Below are 18,505 nucleotides of genomic sequence, written 5' to 3'. Positions count from 1 at the left end.
AAAGACTTCGCCAAACGGTACACAGAAAGGAAGAGCCTTCACATCATAGAGAGGAATTCAGTTTGATAAGCAAATCGAGGGACCCTTAGTCGGGTATTCACAGCTTTTGTGTTGTTTTGCTCCATTATACAATAATGATGAGATGCAGTTCTTTTGATTTCAATTTTTCATGAGCTCTGCATGCCAAAACACCTATGCATGTATTTTTAATGTGATTTGACTTTAAATCTAGCTTTGTAGGCTTCTTACTTTGAAGGGGTGAAGGAAATGCTGGTAAAGTAAAAAAAAAAAAAAAAACGGGTTAAAAAACAACAACTTAAGCACACCTTCTTGTGCTTCTCCCCCTCACTTGTTTTCTTTTCATCAACTTCATGCGCTCATCTTCGTCATCCACATTTGCTCTTGATTGTGAGCAATGCTCCAACCCCAGCCTTAAAATAGACTTGTGCTGGCAGTGACGTAGCACGGTGTTAAATTATTGAACGAGTCTATGGCTCTGCTTGCTCCCCATCTGACCTATCCTCATTGCCTCAAGTATCATACTTCATTCGAACATTTTTTACAAACCTAAAAAAAAGTTAGCACTAGAAATTCATCTGCATCTATTCTGCATGAAGGGAAGAATTGTGCGAACAATTCATCTTTCAAGTGTGTAGCTGTGCAGCAGAAAGTGCATTAAAAAGTGGCACATAATGAATCCATCTGCAGGGCTCTGGGAGGCTGGAAGGAGGACACTGGACTACACACTGTGACTAACTTTAATTAGATATAATTATATCAAATTAAAAATGGAGATTAAAGTCAATAGAGCATGTAATTGGGAAACAACCGGTACAACAGGTAACAAATCTGTGCAGCTTCACATTCTAAGGTGGATTGTGTGTGTCAGTGTGATCAAACAAACGAATTAAAAAATCAGGATGGAGAAAACTTTGCTTAAACTGCTGATGACACAAAAATTAAACTCACAGGATTTGGATTCTGGTGAAGGTGGAGAGATACTTGAAACAGCCAGGTCGCTCTTTGACTTTTTCGGTTTCTTTGGGTGAATTTGCCATGGCTTCTCATAGTTGCTGTACTCCCTTCGAGTGTTTTTGCTTTCTGTGGAGAGAGACAGTTACAAGATATGATCAGAACACTGTGCTTTAAGTACAAATGCGGTTTTACACGGAAAGCTCTGTTTTTCAGACACAGAATAATGGCCATCTATTATGTAGTTGGGGTATATGTAAAGGCAAATATCCTATCCTCCGTGTGTATATACACCATATGTGCTCGCATGTGTGTGTACCAACCTGGGGAGCTCTGTGCCCACAGTGCTGCGGAGCCAGAGAGAGCTCTGTGCAGTTTGCCAGGGCTGTCTTGTTTGGTCTGCAGGTGATCAATGAGAAAAGGGATTGGATGGTCTGGAGTCTCAGTTATCAATTTGGTCATCAACTCCTACAGGAGCAGAGTAAAGCAGAGAGCCATTAGATGAAAGTGGCACTACAAACAGAGTGAGAGAGTGGAGCCAGGCCAGTGGAGAATCTACCATGCTGAATTTGAGAAACACAATCAATCCCTACAAGCATTACAGGGCTTGTTCTGCAGCTGACTGCACTGTCTAGGGATTGTTTAACAGGAGAACTGGCCAAAGTGGTGAGATAGTCCCTTGTCTTCAAATTATATAACACACTTATGACTCCAAATCTTTCTGTGTCAGTAAAAAATATGTCAGCAAGCTTGTTCAAAATTAGAGGAGTCAATTAGCGGTGAACAAGTAAACAAACACGGCAACATTTGGCCAATCAGTGGGCCTCTGACAGTATGTTTTAAGTGAGCAGCATCTGATGAATCTGATAGAAGAACAGACATGTAGGAGTCATTGATAGTCAGCACAATCATTTCTGATTATAGCATAGGAAATAACCACGTGAGGAAAAAGACACCCTTATTTCATTACCACTGGGAGATTTTTTGTTTTACAGACAATAGATTTGGATGATTATTGCTCAACATTAATAGCTTGACAGTGTGGTTACAGAAAGTGTAAAGAGAATATGAAAGGCATGGAGAAAGTAAATTGCAGTGTGTGGAGATGAATCCCTAAAATACTACAAACACATTCATCACAGCACAAACTCACAAATTTGACTGAAAAGCAGCCAAAAAGAAGAAAAGTACTTCAGAGGGTAGAAAAGAAGGAAAACACACAGGGAGTCACAGGAACAGGTGCTAAAGGTAGAGGCCATATCTCACTCTGCATGCTAATTTGAAATTAATCAAAATCATGATGGGAATTCAGCATTAAAATGGGCAATCATGTCTTAACTAATCAAGTCCCACCTCTGTGCAATACCTACGCACAGACGCACACTGACGGAAATTAACATACGCGTTGTAATGAAGACTTAAGACTTACAACAGAATGTACAATACAGATATAAGTAGAATGTGAAAAGCATTTTTTTTCTGCAGGCTACCATAAAAGCACAACTGTTCTATTACAGCTATCAGGAATAACCGTCCCTTTAAAGCTGAAGGGTGTGCTGAAATGAACATATGTCTGGTTTTGTGACTGTATTTGTGTGTGCTGGTCTGATAAAGTATGAGAATGAACTCTGTTTGATCGGTTTAGGCCAGTCAGAGCAGCTGAGACTCCAGGATGACTACTGCAGTGAAGCAAAGGACCCATTAGTGGACTGCAGTGAATTGGCAGTAATGTATGGATAAAATGAGAGTGTACGCAATGGAGTATGTGTGTCTGTGTGAAAAGTACACATTGTATACGTGCTATCTGTCTATGCAAGTAAAAACTATGGTGTGGCTCTATTCTTTGGTGGCTGCAGCCGCCCTTGTAGACCCGCTTCTGTATCTGTATATGTGTGTGTGTGTGTGTGTGTGTGTGTTTCAGGCGGTGGGGAGGGATACAGGGAGACAGCCTGTGTGTGTATTAAAGCTGGCTAGCCTTGACTGTGCCATGTGTGCCCAGAAAGCTAATCAGGTAATTGGTCAGGGGGACATTCCTGTCCAGCCCCAGTGTCTACAGGAGCTCTGACAGCAACCAGCATGCGAATGGACAAACAGGGAACGTGCTGAAATTATTCTCTGTAGATGTAACAATGGAGGAATCACACTCCTCTAGTGCACAAGATAAAGTTCAAGTGATCTAAAAGGTCATTAGAGGAAAGTAATAATATCTTTTGAATCATTATTTTTTTAGAGGCACCATATGAGAGAATAGAAAGCTGAAAACTGCAACGGGTTTCTGTGGTCTGGGTCGAACAGTTTAAAGCCACTAATGATTCCACGATGTAAAAATTGTAATTACTGCTTAGTAGCTCCTGCGGGTAATTTAGCTAACCTACTAACAGAAGGTCTATAAACGAAGGTTGTAATTTGGTAGATTGTACAGGAAGTAAACTAGGAGAGTCTTCACAGTTTCTTGCAGGGAAGAGGTAAAGCATGTGCAGTTCTTTTCTGAGGGATGATGGCAAAGTGGTGATCTTCTTGATTGTGTTTCCTAGTGGAAACTTCACACACAAGTACACAGGCATGAGTTGGATGGGTGATGTAAATGCTGGCGAAGCTGCAAAGACAGATGGACAGATTCTGGGAATTGTTGGAGAATAGCAGCACGCGGGAACATCCGCAGTCTGCCCACGTCTGTACTGTAAAACAGTCTTGTGCCAACATATATTGATTGCATATCTGATAGAGTGTTTTGCTTCCAGTATGACACAAGCTGTTGAATGAGCTAATGAACCGCTTTACCTTTGTGTCCTTCAGCATCTACAGTAACATCATAAAAAGGCAGAGATGCATAGTGCACAGAAAATAGGAGATCCTACCATATCTGCAGATATGCATACATTACATTTCTCACATACAACAGAGCAGGGTAACCGTATCTGACATTTTCACTTTCCATGGTAATGAGGTGCTTTAAATAACATCAGATTTGATAAGCACATGTTGTTTGACTGGTAATCATATTTTCTTGGGCAGTAAGATGTAGACTCAAAAGTGGGTCAACATTGCTGTACAGATAGACTTTAATGTCAATATATTTATTTTAGCATGAGCAGTACACTGCATGTTTATATGATGTATGTGTGGGAGACAGATGTGGGTTTCAGCCTGTGCACCAGTGATTTAGAAGGAGGCCAACAGGTGGAGTGAGCCACTGAGACATGCAGTCCATATCTGTGCAGATCTGTTGTTGGGTGAGATATCTGCTTGCCCCAGGCAGTTTGGTTTGGTCACGGTAATTGACAAGCTGTCAGCCGGCCAAGAGACACCCATGTCCTTGGAAGCTCTCAAGGACTCCCTCTGGGGACAATAACAGTCATGATACTCTATGTGATGCTGCCTGCTGCTGCAACTTAAACAAACTCCCCAAATAGAAAGTGGAAAGAAGTTGAGGGGAGAAAAGGAGAGGAGAGCAGACAGGGAAAGTTCTGAAGGTCGTGCATTGGTGGCAGACTAAAGGACGGAGGGAAACAGTTACACAGTGACATGAAAAGAAAAAAAGAAAAAGAAAAAGAAAAAGGAAGAGAGTACTCTTGCCAGGGTAGTGAGTAAATCTTGAGTTCAATCTCTGGTGAGATGGAGAGAGCATCCTGCGTAGTGTCCTCAGCATTATAAGAAATGTGCCCAACCTCAACGGGTTATTTTCTATTTGTGACCCTGGACACTTACTTTTCTGAGGACAAAAAAAATATTTATCTTGAGGGAATCAAAGGAGGCATCACAAAAAAGTTCACATGGGTGGATTAAAAAAAATCAGATACTTACAGAGCTGATTCAACTCAAGAAGCTCTGCTTTACTGTTATTTTTTGTCAACCTGTAAGCTGATAAATTTCCACCTCAGCTGTTGTGGACTCCTAGTAGACTGTTTGAGCTATAGATATGTGGATGTGAGGAGACATTGAGCCTCCTTCACAGAACATTTATCCTGCATGAGTCAGCTTTATATGATGTCTGCATTCCTGCTAGGCAGTGTATCCATTCACATATCTACTTTATGTGTGAGTACACCAGCACAGGAAATAAAGGGGGGGACAACAGCAAAAATGTCCCAAGAAATCTCAGAAAGCCCCTAAAAACTGCGAATGAGGAGTTGCCCCAAGATTGTGACAAAAGTATTTTTTTTATGCAAGTTTAAGCCAGTATCCTAATCACACATTAAGCCCTTATTTTATATTAATTAATGTCACTTAATTAAAATGTCCGTATCAACAGCACCCAAACAGCACTGTAGTTTGCACTACATACTTACGTAAATGTTATGATATCGGACAGAGACCAGGCAATCCTGTACCTGCAGAGATGTAGTTTTTAATCTAACTATATCCTTGTGAATTATACATATTAGAGGGTTATCAAGCGTAATTAGTTTCTCTCACATTCTTTATACATTAGGATGATTGTACACTTTTTTTTGGAACAGAAATGGCATGCTTTTTATTTAGTCCTGATGTCACAGGTTAGTTATTACTGTATGCATTTTAATCTGCGCTCATTTCACACTAAAAACGGCAACTTCATGCACTAAAATAGGCTGTTGATTTTTTTTTTTTTTAAAGTGCCCCCAAAAGCTTGTAAACGCCCCAATCTTTTAGAAGTTGCCCCCCCAAATATATTTTTTATTTTCCTACACTGCTATAAGCATAGGAAAATTGTAGAAATGCACTCTATAAAGTACTTTTACACTGTATTTTAATGTTTGGCTGATAAAATCAGTATCACCTGAACTGAAGCTGTTGCTCTAACCAGCTATAAAATTTGCAGCCTTTCCATACTGCTTCCTTGTATTTAAAAGGAAAAAAAAAAGAAAAAGCTAATGTAGCGATAGCTCTTCCAAGACTCCCAATAGGGCTCCCTGTCCCTGTCGCCTGCACTGGAGGCCACCGGCAGCCATTGATTTACCTGCTCTTTGTCAATAAAATATGGGAATACAAAGTCATCTTAAGGGTCATTTAAGGTGAAGTCTGTGTGTCTGTAGCTCATAGTAGGAAAGAGGTCATTACTGGAAAAAAAAAAAAAGAACCATGTGACAAGCTGACTTCGGTGAAGACGAGCAGAGAGAGAGAGAGATTGAGAGAGAAGCCGCTGGAAGAGATCCAGACCTTGAGTAAGCAGGCAGACAGGAGCAGAAGAGATCATGCGGAAAAGGAGGCCGCGTGAGAGGCAATTTCACCTGACCAGGCTGGCCCTACCAGCTCATACTCATCAGAGGAGATACTTTTATCTGCCCCACTGACACGCACCCCTCGCTTGCTTTGCCCTCGCTGTAGCAATACCTCGGGTCCGGTTACATCACTATTTCCATGTTTTGCAGCAGCACAAATATGGCCGGTTTCTTTGGTGGCATTTTCAACATGAATAATGGGGGACTGGCTCAGTATTAGCCGGTTAATGGGCTGACAGAAAATGTATCAGCGACAGTTAAGTCATTTAGTGGGCAATAATTCTTTGTAGCCTCTGGTTTCACGTTCTTAAGTGTGAGGGTTTGCCGATTTTCTTTTGTTTCCATATCATAGAATTAATGATGAATGAAATTAAACGTATTCGAGTTTTGATTTTGTCTTTGTCCAATGCTGAGTAATGATCTTTTCACTCACATTTTGACTTTATTCCACCGCAGTATAATTTCTGCTATTTCCTCTTTTCTGCCAGTTCTATATTTTGCTGTTCAAGCCAATTCTGCCACTTCCCGATCACCATCGTTCAAATGTTTCAGAATATTTTACCTGAAATTTTATCATCATTCACCTGTAAGCCCCACACACTTCAGCTTCAGCTAAAGTTTAGAAAGCAGAGAGTGAGCACTGTGGCTTTCATCGTCCATCACTTGCATTAAAGTTTAAGTTAGGAACGAGTGGCGACTCACCGTGAAGTCACTCATTGGTTTGTGAACTGCCTTTTTGAAGCCTCGTGTCTGGCATTTTGGATATCGCTAACCCAATTTGGACGAGCTGGGGAGAAGCGAGAGATGGATCTGACTGAGAACCCGAGTACACTATGCCCCACTCCCTTGTATCAGAAACCTCACTGAACCTTTCTCTTTGAGAATCTGAATATGCACTTTAAAATGCACAATTTCTATGTGGACTTAAAAAAAGCACATACATACATTTTATGAGCACATGTGTACACATGACACATATTAATCCCTCTTTTGAAAAATACACACACACACACACACACACACACACACACACACACACACACACACACACACACACACACACACACACACACACACACACACACACATTAGTCACCAGCTGAACAAATACAGGGAAACTGTCAAGGAGGCTTTGTGTTTCACATGATCAGCTCTCCCACACTACCAGCATGACTATCAGTTACACACAGCAGTCAGCAGGCAGGATCTGTAGGGCTGTAATTGGACATAACTTTATTAGCATGCAGCGAAGCTACTACGCTCTTTCCGTTTCCTGTCCTCTCACAAATACAGACGTACTCCCCGCCCTCGCCTTACATTTCACGCTCTAAAACTTCACTCATCGTCTCACTGCCTGATCTCCCAGATATCGCCGATATGCTTTTCCTTCTCTCTTTGCCCCCTTCCTGTATTCCCTCAAGACCAACCTGGCCTTAGGCTGTGTGTTCAGCTGCCTGTCTTGTAGTAATTACACTCACTGTGCCTGAAGGGGAACTGTATTAACCCCTGCGTGACCACACATCTGGCGATTACCAAACTGAATTTGAACAAAAAGTGGGATCTAGAAAATGAACACCAAAAACACTATGTTAGAGATATGGTTAGGTCTATGGAAATGCTTTCTCTGGCACATCATGATGGAATTTAACCAACCTGAAAACCTTTCCCTCCTGAGTTTCGATGGTGTTATTTTGCAAATGTGAATTCAAATGTTTTCCTTAACCCCCAGAGACAACAAAAGTGAACAACTTTGTTTTAATTTCCACATGCTGTCATAATAAATTGCCAAGGGAATTTGCAAATGATTTGACTCCAATTTGACACTGACTTTTAGCATGCCTTCATGTTTGCTTAACAGGATTTTGAAATTAAAATTAGAGCGAGCATCTCTGTTTTAGGACTTAACTACATGCTATAATAACCCACAAGCACACAAATGGCGGAAAGTAGGACAAAAAACAGCCAACATTATACTTAATCTTGAGGATGTAAGGTAATGAGGCTGCTCTGAAGTGTGATGAAAGCACTTCACTTTTCACGCTGGACTGTATACGAATATTAAATAGTCAGCATTTACATGTATGCAGTAAACAGACTTTTTTTTGCTGATATTTTACTTTGAATAGTAGAGACACAATATACATAAAATTACTCGTCTTTTATTACCAAACATGTGAGAGGTACAGTATGTCAGTGAGAACGTAACCCTGTCAAAGAGAAATGCTTCCAGGTGTATTTGTAAATGTAATAAGACCTCTCTGGTTGCACTAAATTGTCTGTGTGTGTTTCATCTGAGTAATAAGACTTCTATCTGTGACTCATTCCAAAGATTTTCCTCTATTTCTCGAGAACTGTGAAGGAATTACAGTGAATGGAGGACAGCCGCAGTGAAATTCTTTTCCTAACTAACCAACAACTTACACCCATGCAAAAATAATATAATTTCACAGAGACATACAGCGACTAATATATGTGAAAATAACCCATAACCAATCACACCAAGTCCAGTAAATACCTCTTAAAGGAGCGGATCGATAGGTCAGGCAGTGTGCGTGTGTTTGTGTGTGTCGGAGTCCTGCCTGACCTCTTTACAGCACTGCAGGGCTGCACTACTGATACCCTGAACACAACACATTAGCAGAACGACGCAGCTGAGCAGGGTGGAGTGGACATTTTCCGTGCAGATAGATCTGCAGTTCACTTGCAGAGATCTACACGGAGAAGCAAACTCATTTAGCTTTACTATAAGTAGCAACACCAATCGTAGAAACAGAACAGCTTATTGATTTAAATTCCTACATCAAGGTATTGGCTGAGACCAAGTACAGATTCACGACCAGCGCTTGTCTTTAACTTCATTGATTTTAAATCTGTAGTTCTCACAGTGCAGAACTAATTTTGATCATTCTTCTATGTTAAAGTGAACAGGAGGCTGTGAAAAGCCTCATAAGAGCTACGAAAGAGAGCAATATATACACAAAGCATAAAAAAGTGCAAAGTGATTCAATGGATGATTGATATTTCTGGGTATATGTGTTTTAAATTCACATTTGTGCATGCCAAAATACTCTTGTGGACAAATGAAAACCACTGAACATAAAGGAAACAGTTTAATATCATGTGTATCATCTATTATCAGTCCAATTTATTATTCAGTGCTTAATTAATATCGGCAAGCAATCATACCAGAGTTAAAATCAATCCTCTGTTAATAATAGATATTATCAGACTTACAGTATATAATCAAGCTATTCAAGTCAATGAAGGAGAAAGTGAGACTTCGCCATGAAAAATGACACTATCTTAAACATAACCGTGTTATAACTCAACATTTGACTGTTACACCAATTTTAGTTCAACCCAGAATTATTATTTTTTTGTCTTGGGTACATTTACTTGATCCGTCAATTCACTGTTCCAACAGAACCATTATATCACTTCAGATGTGATTGACAGATCCCAGCAGAGAGGAACATGAGAGCGGCTTTTACACTGTCTGCTAAGAAATGCAAAGACTACTGCTCCATTTTCTACCTACTGGTCCTGTTACACAAGGTTTAATGTCAGAAAGCTTGCAGAGAGATCTTGCAGATCCTCATTGATTAAACAAAGATAAAAGAGTTTAACAGATTCTTTCACACAATTGAAGTGATCCTGATCTGTTGACAAAAGCCAGGAAAGGTGGACGTTTACCTTTTGTGTGCTGCAGCATAAAAAATAGACTCTTCACTGAGTATCACAGAGTATAACAAAGGAACATGTGATCTTCAATGTGCTTTAATACTGTACTAATTCTTCATGCACCACAATGAAGAGAAATATCACGTTCCACTGAAACTGTTAGGCGATTGAGGGAGGAAAAAAGCAAATGTTTGAAAAGAATATCAATTTACCAAAATGTTGTACAATAACTTGGAGAACAATTATATCAGTTATTATGAAAAGCTGCCTCCCTTTTTGGAGAGTATTCATTCGATGTTGACTCAGCTCGCTATCTCTGCAAAGCAACCATTTCATTAGCAAGGAGGAAGGGGGAAAAAAAAAATCAATTCTCTGGCAAATCATAAGCTGTATCTCATCAGAGGGGAGTAAATGAACCCCCACTCACACTGTTTCATACCGCAGCTGTGTGTTGGGGAGGAGAAAGTAGTGATGGATCGTTTCACATGATTGTGAGGTAGAAAGAATGTCAATTAAGAGTTTTAAGTTAAAAAAAAAAATTCAAAAACTTGATTACATTGAGGTGATTTTCTTTACACAAAATGCAGGGAGAGCCCAGGGTGCAAAGAGGGAGGCACGACTAAAACATATGTAGTTATACTGTAAGTGGAGTCTTATCTTAAATACTATTGGGGAAACAGGACATCTCCTATTACAAACTTGTGTTTGTCAAGGCTCTTCATCAATAATATTTTGTCAGACCCTTTCCCAGAGAAGTGAGGCAGCCTTACAGAAGAAGAGTAATGTGAAGGATCGAGGAGACACTCCATTAATTCTCTCTGTGGAAATTATGTCCCACTAGGAAATCTCTAGAGTGTTATTGGTCATCATGTTGGTTTGTCTTGTACAGTATACTTACTATATCTATGCTACAAGCCCATTCACATGAAGTGAAATGTATTTACATGTCCAAAATCATGAAATTGCCTCCAACAGATTTATAAAGTGTACAACATGAAATACCATAGACCATCATATTGTCACAGTGTTTTGTAATTCACTTTGTCACAACAGATAATATAATTTTTGTAATATTTTCTAGTAGGCTTTTGCAATTGGAGAGTGTCTTGTATCATTTTAAGTGTAATGTTTGAATCTAACTTTTCAGCACGCTCCTCTTTGGTTCCTGCAGCCTTGCAGAACAGCGGTTTTATTACTTCTGCTGCACCAATTCTCTGCATCTGATCAAAATGAAAATTACAAGCCCAATCCCAGCCACTCTGCTGGATTCTTCTAATAAATAAGCAAACGTGTTTCTTCACAAATGAATGCACATGAATAGATTTTCTTTGGGACAACAATCAAATTTTTCAGGTGCAACAGTAGTAAAATCATTTTTCGTGAGGAGAATGGCAGATCTGAGAGTTTTCATATGTTCACCTCTGACTACACCTCTTTCTTTCTGTTGTCAGTTTCCCCTGACAATCTGCATGGCACAATGCAGCCTCATAATTATGTCGAAATATTGTGAAGAGCTCAGGGATGATCCCTGTCCTTGTTGGGCAGAATAAAAAGTCTGTTTGGCAACTTAAGGACACATATCAGGATGCAAAACACAACAAATAAAAGACTCACTATATAAACTCACTGATGTTTGGAACAAATGTGTTTTTGATCAGCACTGCACGCATCGCCCTTAAGTCCCGTAAAGCACTTCGCGGGGCATCATCTTCAATTGTCACATAAAGGAGACACAATATTATTGTGCACGGAGCCAGAAATGAAGAGAAAGTACAGAGAGAACGGAGTCAGGGAACAGAGAGAAGGGGAAGACGGATAGAAGAGGAAGATGGAGGGAGGAAAAACAAACAAGGAGAGCACACAGAGAGGCCCGTCACTGTGCAGTTGATCCTCACAGGAAGATCTCCTGTCTTCTTCCCTGGTGAAATCGCATGCGAGGCACGAGTCGCTGTCCACGGTGCTGAAACACTACTGCCCCTGCATCTGTTTTACATGCACCTTGTGTTTGTGTGTGTGCCGCTTCCACATATCCAGCTGAAGCACAGAAGTGAAACGTCAGCACATTGTGAAGCCCATAATGTAAATGTGAACATACACAGTGCACTGCATCACTACTACTTGTTTCTCACAGTGGTAATAGAGTTGTCTTTCTCTGCTGTATTTCTTCTTTAATGGATACACACAGATCTGCTGCATCTCAGACAAAAGCCAATACAGCTGAATGTCTTACTGTCTCTCTGTCTCTGCTTTGCCTCACACCTGTGCAGTCCTGTTTTCAGCAGCTAGTCCCACAGCAAACAAAGCATGAAGCCATGCTCTCCCCCGGGCTGCTTAGATGTCACCCAGAATAACCAGTGATGAACGCACCGATCCCTTGACTGACAAACAACCAAAGAGGCAGGTAGGTAGTTAGGCTGTGTCCTCTGGAGCAGAACGCACAGTAAAGCCCAGCCTGTGTACTAATCTGATTTGCAACTGGCTTCACTGAGTGGCCCCAACTTCAACAAACTGTCACAGTGTTGGGTCAAGCGGTGGCAGGGTGGGAAGGCTGAATCACCATCGTCTGAGATACACTAACGGAGAGCATGGAGATGTGAGGTCAAACACAGCAGTCAATTTCCCTTTATGGGTTTACAGTACCGGTTAAAACGGAGCGCATTGGGACGTTTCAGGAAGGTATCCGCTGTACAGATAATCACACACCGAAGGCCATGGAAATATTCTTTTCAATTTCACCATCAGACTGCTTTACGATGTACAGTCCATGAGATGTATGTAATCCAGTTCAATACATCCTCAGTTACTCAGCCACAGCTCACATTGCAGATGTGTGCTCGTCATGTGGCACAAACTAGAAATAAAAGGGATGAATGCAGACTGGTCTGATGCAAAGCAATGGTCCTTTAAACTGGCAGCCAATAACTTCAGAGTTGTTTGTGTGTGTGTGTGTGTGTGTGTGTGTGTGTGTGTGTGTGTGTGTGTGTGTGTGTGTGTGTGTGTGTGTGTGTGTGTGTGTGTGTGCGCGCGTGTGCACTCACCTCAAACAAGGGTCCGATTTTATTCTTTTCCAGATACGACTGAATTCTTGACTGTTGTGGAGACGCCATGAAGAAACTGATGTGCCTCGTAGGAGCTTTAAGCGGAATTAAATCATATGGTGAGCCGGTGTCTTTCGTCCTTCAGGAGGCGTCTCGGCGACTAAAACGTGGAAAATGTCACCAAAGCGGGCGGCAATGGAGCCACGTTAAGTTGAGACGGGTTTGCGTCAAGTGCGGAGCAGGCGGCTCTGCGCCCTGCTCATGGTGGAGAGAGTCAGCCCCGGGACCTTCCCCAGCTCGTCGCCTGACTGACTCTCTGGCGGCAGCTTCCCCGTAGAAGCCAATGGCACAGCAGCTCTGTGACAGAGATTACAAATCTTCCGCTCACTGGCTGCCGTGTTAACAGTGCCACCGCCACTCCCATTTATCTACCGGCTCAGCCGAGCCCACCGCGGTCGTCATCCAACGAGACTTGTGTCTTTAATGCTTCTACCTGAACACGGAGTACACTGTCCACGCTGATAAAATGCGCAAAAACCCGCGCACTGGCAACTCATGTGCAGCGCGTTCTGTTAATTCTGCAAGAAAGCGGGGAAATTCAACGAATCTTGTTTCTAATCTGTAATACGTGAACGTCCGTGACAGTCACCCCTTGCGAAATACGTTTACGCAACGCTGATTGTTGCTTGGAGTGACATTCCCGCGTTATCCATGAATACAAACTAGCCACTCTCTGTGGGCAGAGCATGCGCAAAAGAGACTTCCGCGAGGAGATCCGGCTAACCATACTGGGGTTAAAGTAATTCAATCGTGCAGCTCTTCGAGACTTTCTGAATATTATTAGAAAGAATGGATTAAATTCTTGGTCATCCACTGAATATTCACAATTTAGCCAACGTTTACCAGCTGCAACTGCATGGAGGAGAAGCCCGAATTAACCAAATGTCAAGGTTTTTGTAATTCCTGTCACTGGCATAAGGGGGAGAAAAAAAATTCTGCTTTGCCAATTAAGCATGAAAACCATTGCTACACAACAGCCTATGTAACTATAATGATCATGTATTAAGGCCACATTATGGATAAAAAAAAAAAAAAAATGAGGAAGTTTTTATTTTTATTTGGCTATTCCAGAATACAGTTGTAAATGTCAAGAGGGAAGTCAAAATGTTAAGAATAAAGTACAAATGTCCAGAAGGAAGTAGAAATGTTGAAAATTAAGTTGAAATGATGGGAATGACAAAAAATGTCAAAAAGTCGAGACCAAATTTAAATGTCGGGAATGCTGTCGAAAAGCACAGATGAAACTGGTAATGTCAGGAATAAATTTGATATGTCAAGAATAAAGTATAAATGTTAAGAATAAAGTTAAAATGTCGACAACAAAGTCAACATGTCAGGAATGATGTTGAAAGGACGCGAATAACGTCAAGATGTCAAGATTAAAGTACAATTTTTAGAATAAATCAAACTACTAGTTTTAGCGCATAATCTTTTCCAAAATGCCTTGTGCATATGAACTGGTGAAATTGTACTTCAGAGTCAGTTTAAGTAACAAAGACATTATTTCTTTTTTAGGGCATAAACACATTGTGGTCATAAGCATTGGGATGTTGAAGGTATTGTGCCGAAAATTGTGTCTGCTCAGATGGAGAAATGACACAAATGTGGAAGAGGTGTTTTCATTCTTGCAAACTGAAATGACAGACGGGTATCGAAGGTTACAATACAAAGAGGAAATGTTGTACTCATTTTCTGTTCCTCTGTCAGCACGCAGTCACTCTGGGCATCCTCCCAAACATGCGATGGAAGTGATGAAGTAGTCTGCTTTTGCTTTTGGGTGGTTGACTGTTCTGTAGGCTTCCATCCACTCAATGCAGCAACTGCAACGATCAACGCAACCATCGATGGCAATATGTCATAGCACAATGAGATCTTTGTTGCAGTAATACCTGCATCTCGGATGCTGCGTTTCATTAAGCGCCACACCCTCAGCATCAAACAGCTTGTCTTATTGTGTCTTGTGATTCGACATATCCTTTCTGTTCATCAGTTCATCTACACAAGGCATTTTGTAGAAGGATATGCACTAATGCTACTAGTTTGATTTATTCTCAAATGGTCGACTTTCTATCTTGAAATGTCGACTTTATTCTCGAAATGCAAAATAAAACATTGTCCTTTTTTTCTCCAGTACTCCATTGTATACATAAAGAGTTGGAGGTTTTTCAAATATTAAATAATATCTACAGATGGTCGAAGGGTTTTGGTAGTGTGGGTAGTTTTCATAAGCAAAAACAATAGAAAGGTTCATCCACTGTTATCAGCTTTAATATATTTTTACAAACTGTATGTGTCAGCATTTTAGTGTTTCGAGGGAAATATGCAGAAAAAAAAAAATCAACTTTACATTGATCAGAGAAATACAGTATATAGGGAACACTACTAGATCTTATTGATCCATTACATCTCTTGTTTGCATAGAAGTGAGCAAGTCATCCACTCTACAATGATAACATCCAATAATAAGTGATACAGAGACGCTTTAATCCTGAGTGCTGTCAATATAAAAAGATGAATATAGCTTATAGCTCTACTTCCCCAAAACTACTTTATGTTAATACTGATAAATCACTGAAAAACCTCATATGCATGAATATAACAATCTTAGAAATCCAAACACAGTGAGAAACAACAGTATGACTATCAGTACATTTTTGCTAGATATGTGTATTTACAAGTGGATAAACATCTCAAGAAACACAAACATTCAGACGATTAACCAATACTGACAACCGTGGAAGCAGTGAAGTCAGAACTGAACAGAAGCGGAGAAATTACTGGTTAATTTGAACACATACATTGTCAAATTACATCCAGTATGCTTCTAATCAATGTTATCTGTTTTTGATTTCATATGCAAATTAAACTAATAACATTAAATGCAAATATCCCTCATAAAAACAAACATAATTCTCAACCCATAATATGCAGGCAGTGAACTGATGGGATACATTTGATTTTATTGAGCTGATTTAACGTCATCCTGCGGGTGTATATCTTTTATTATCTCACTCTGAAACATTGTCTGGTCCTATGTGTATCACACAATAAAAATAAAAAAAAATTCAAATATGTATCAAGTAAAACAGTGAAAAATATAAAGTATTAAAATACTATTTACGGTTTGAAAACTCTATTTACACTTCAGGCAGTTACTCTGGACATATAAATTGGACCCAATAGCTGTCTTTATTAGGGTTGGTGGGGTGAAAACTTTGATGATTGGGACTCAGAGCTCATCCAGACTTCTTCAGCATCTTCCTGGATGCAATGAATTATGGATCACCATCTGGGGGTGGAGGCTGGCACAGCTTGTACAACCTGATGAGAGAAACACAGATGCAACATGATATGTCATTACATTCAACGTGTACTCTCATACGCACTGAACAACATGGAGAAACCCAGGCAATGATCAGCTGATTAGTTTCACTTCTCCACGCTGCAAGTCTTTGTTTGGTGCCTCAGAAGTGTTACCAGAAATTCACTGTGGCTGCAGTTTCAGGGGGTAAGCTGTCAGCGCTGGAAAAATAATTATCCTTAGCAGTCCACATCCAGCTCTGTGCTACAAAGTTAAACAACATTAAATATGTCCAAACTGTAAAAAATGACTTCAGAGTTTAGCGCTTGTTGCTGGTACAAATTAAACTGTCTATATTATATCTCTGTAGCCTTTGTGAGGCCTGTTTTTATGAATCTAAATCAAACAGTCATACACTCTGTGTTTTACATCAATTATAAAGTAGCTACAGCTGTTTGCATTTGTAACAGAATAAACATATTTACTGGCCTAATAATTGTTTACTATTACCATTATAAAGTCCATGAAAGCTAAGTCTATGGTCTGTTCTACTGTTGATGAACAGAAAGCTCACATTTATTTGATATTATTCATGACTGATCAGATACAATTTCCCCCGGTACGAGAAGCCGTTTCTGCATTCTAATGCAACATTGCTGTCTTCTGTAGTTTTAACACTTGACTGCACCACTCACATCTTTTTGGGCTTGACGAGTGCAAGGTAAACTCGCACTCCTTTCATGTACAAATCAGTGGAAGTGAGAATCTTCAAATGATCCACACTTACATATTCTGCAGCAGCTGCAACAGTTATGACATAAACCTACAGAGAGAGCAGCAATTTTGCCCCACGACCACAATGTCTCAACACTAATCATCCCGCTACTTAATTGTATTTGTCAATTTCACTAAAAGGTTCAAAAGGGCTGCCTGTCACACAAAACCTATATGTCATAGCCAAATGGCTGAGGCAGTCCTTGTCTTCCCCTTACAGCTACTGAGCGCAGGCACCTCACTTCTAATGTGAGTAAAATGAGCATTTGGCTGCAGTCTGACTTAGAAAGCACATACACAAAGCTACTGCACGAATACATGCACCGAATGCTTCTTTTTACTGTAACTACTAAGATAGACACTGTAGGACTATGTATTCATGCTGTAGGACCCTCTCACTGGTTTTCATGTTTAGGCCTACTGACTTAATATTTATTGAGTGAATTTATGCAATTGTCAAATGGTAGAATAGTTCGGTAGACTTCAGAAAAGGTTGTTTAAAAAAAAAAAAAAATCCTTGATGGTGGATTCAAATAAGCTCTGAAATCCAAAATTCAGCAAAAAAAAAACTATTGAATGGTATGTAGTTGGGATTTTTTTTTTTAACCTGTAAACTCAGTGAAATTCATGGAAACCAACAGATGTCTCAAAGATAGGAAATGCTAATATCCTTATATTTACTACACTGATGTTGCTGCACATAAACAGGCTGTGACCGCAGTTTTACCTTGGGACGGATGACGGTGTGCGATCCCTCACTCCCAGATTCTTGGCAGAATTCTGAACTCTTGCCCCCTAAAAGACAAACAAATGTCAACAATTCAGGACATTCTGGATCTGGTTGAAATGCGAGAGCCATAAATAGAAGTTGAGAATGACACAATTGAGAGAAGAGCTTAAACAAAGCTTAAACAATAAGCCGGAGAACATTTGTGCCCTGTGAGTGTTGAAACTGTTTTTGCCCAAAGCTTTGCATACAGAAAATGACACTAAGGAGTCTGGTGATTCAGCTTTAGGAAAGAAACAATTGCTGAGCAGCTCTCCACTATCTGGTATTATATGTGATGCGCTTCCAACAATAATTTACTGAAGTTGTTTTTTTAAATCAGGAAATTGGAAAGTTTTGAGGCCTTGCTGATTATAGTGGTGTTACTTTTCATAGATCTATGGCTTCCTCTGTGCCTTTGTTGTCGAACAGGTTTGTTTATGGTCATAAATTCAGAAACACAACAACCGCATGTTTTAAGAGTCCACTGGGCCCACAGAACAGCTACAATTAGACACCATCGTGGCCCGAACATATCTTTCGGGAGACGCTTCCTGTCAGGCTTTGAATGGCCGCGAGAAACGAGGTATAAATTCTTGGCTAAACCATCCTATCAATTTTGCACATTGGTGCTATATGGTGCACGTGGACCCTCTTAAACTACTGCTACAGGTAGTGTAATTATTCTTTCTCACTCTGTGGGAAAAAGAGC

General features: G+C 40.3%; 2 protein-coding genes across 4 annotated transcripts in view; both read right to left on the bottom strand.

The window, feature by feature from the left end:
• cunh8orf34 (chromosome unknown C8orf34 homolog) overlaps window positions 1-13,218 on the bottom strand; it is a 58,422-nt gene extending 45,204 nt beyond the window's left edge. Inside the window, exons 1-3 of one of the 2 annotated variants that reach the window (XM_069703468.1) lie at window positions 12,893-13,218; window positions 1,296-1,440; window positions 970-1,101 (exon numbers count right to left, since the gene is read on the bottom strand). In XM_069703468.1, the coding sequence (XP_069559569.1) occupies window positions 970-1,101; window positions 1,296-1,440; window positions 12,893-12,961 (346 nt within the window). In that variant the 5' untranslated portion in view covers window positions 12,962-13,218. The remainder of the gene's footprint in view (window positions 1-969; window positions 1,102-1,295; window positions 1,441-12,892) is intronic. The other variant, XM_069703469.1, reaches the window with a different exon arrangement.
• A 1,964-nt stretch (window positions 13,219-15,182) lies between these two features.
• prex2 (phosphatidylinositol-3,4,5-trisphosphate-dependent Rac exchange factor 2) overlaps window positions 15,183-18,505 on the bottom strand; it is an 88,642-nt gene continuing 85,319 nt past the window's right edge. For both annotated transcript variants that reach the window (XM_069703678.1, XM_069703679.1), the window contains 2 exons: window positions 17,755-17,822; window positions 15,183-16,273 (listed from right to left, as the gene is read on the bottom strand). In XM_069703678.1, the coding sequence (XP_069559779.1) occupies window positions 16,228-16,273; window positions 17,755-17,822 (114 nt within the window). In that variant the 3' untranslated portion in view covers window positions 15,183-16,227. The remainder of the gene's footprint in view (window positions 16,274-17,754; window positions 17,823-18,505) is intronic.

Source organism: Brachyistius frenatus, unplaced genomic scaffold, assembly GCF_029030835.1.
Source record: "Brachyistius frenatus isolate BFR_SWC_R1_liver_20210118 unplaced genomic scaffold, ASM2903083v1 Contig_47, whole genome shotgun sequence".
Taxonomy (NCBI): domain Eukaryota; kingdom Metazoa; phylum Chordata; class Actinopteri; family Embiotocidae; genus Brachyistius; species Brachyistius frenatus.
This window is presented reverse-complemented; position numbering and strand designations above follow the sequence as displayed.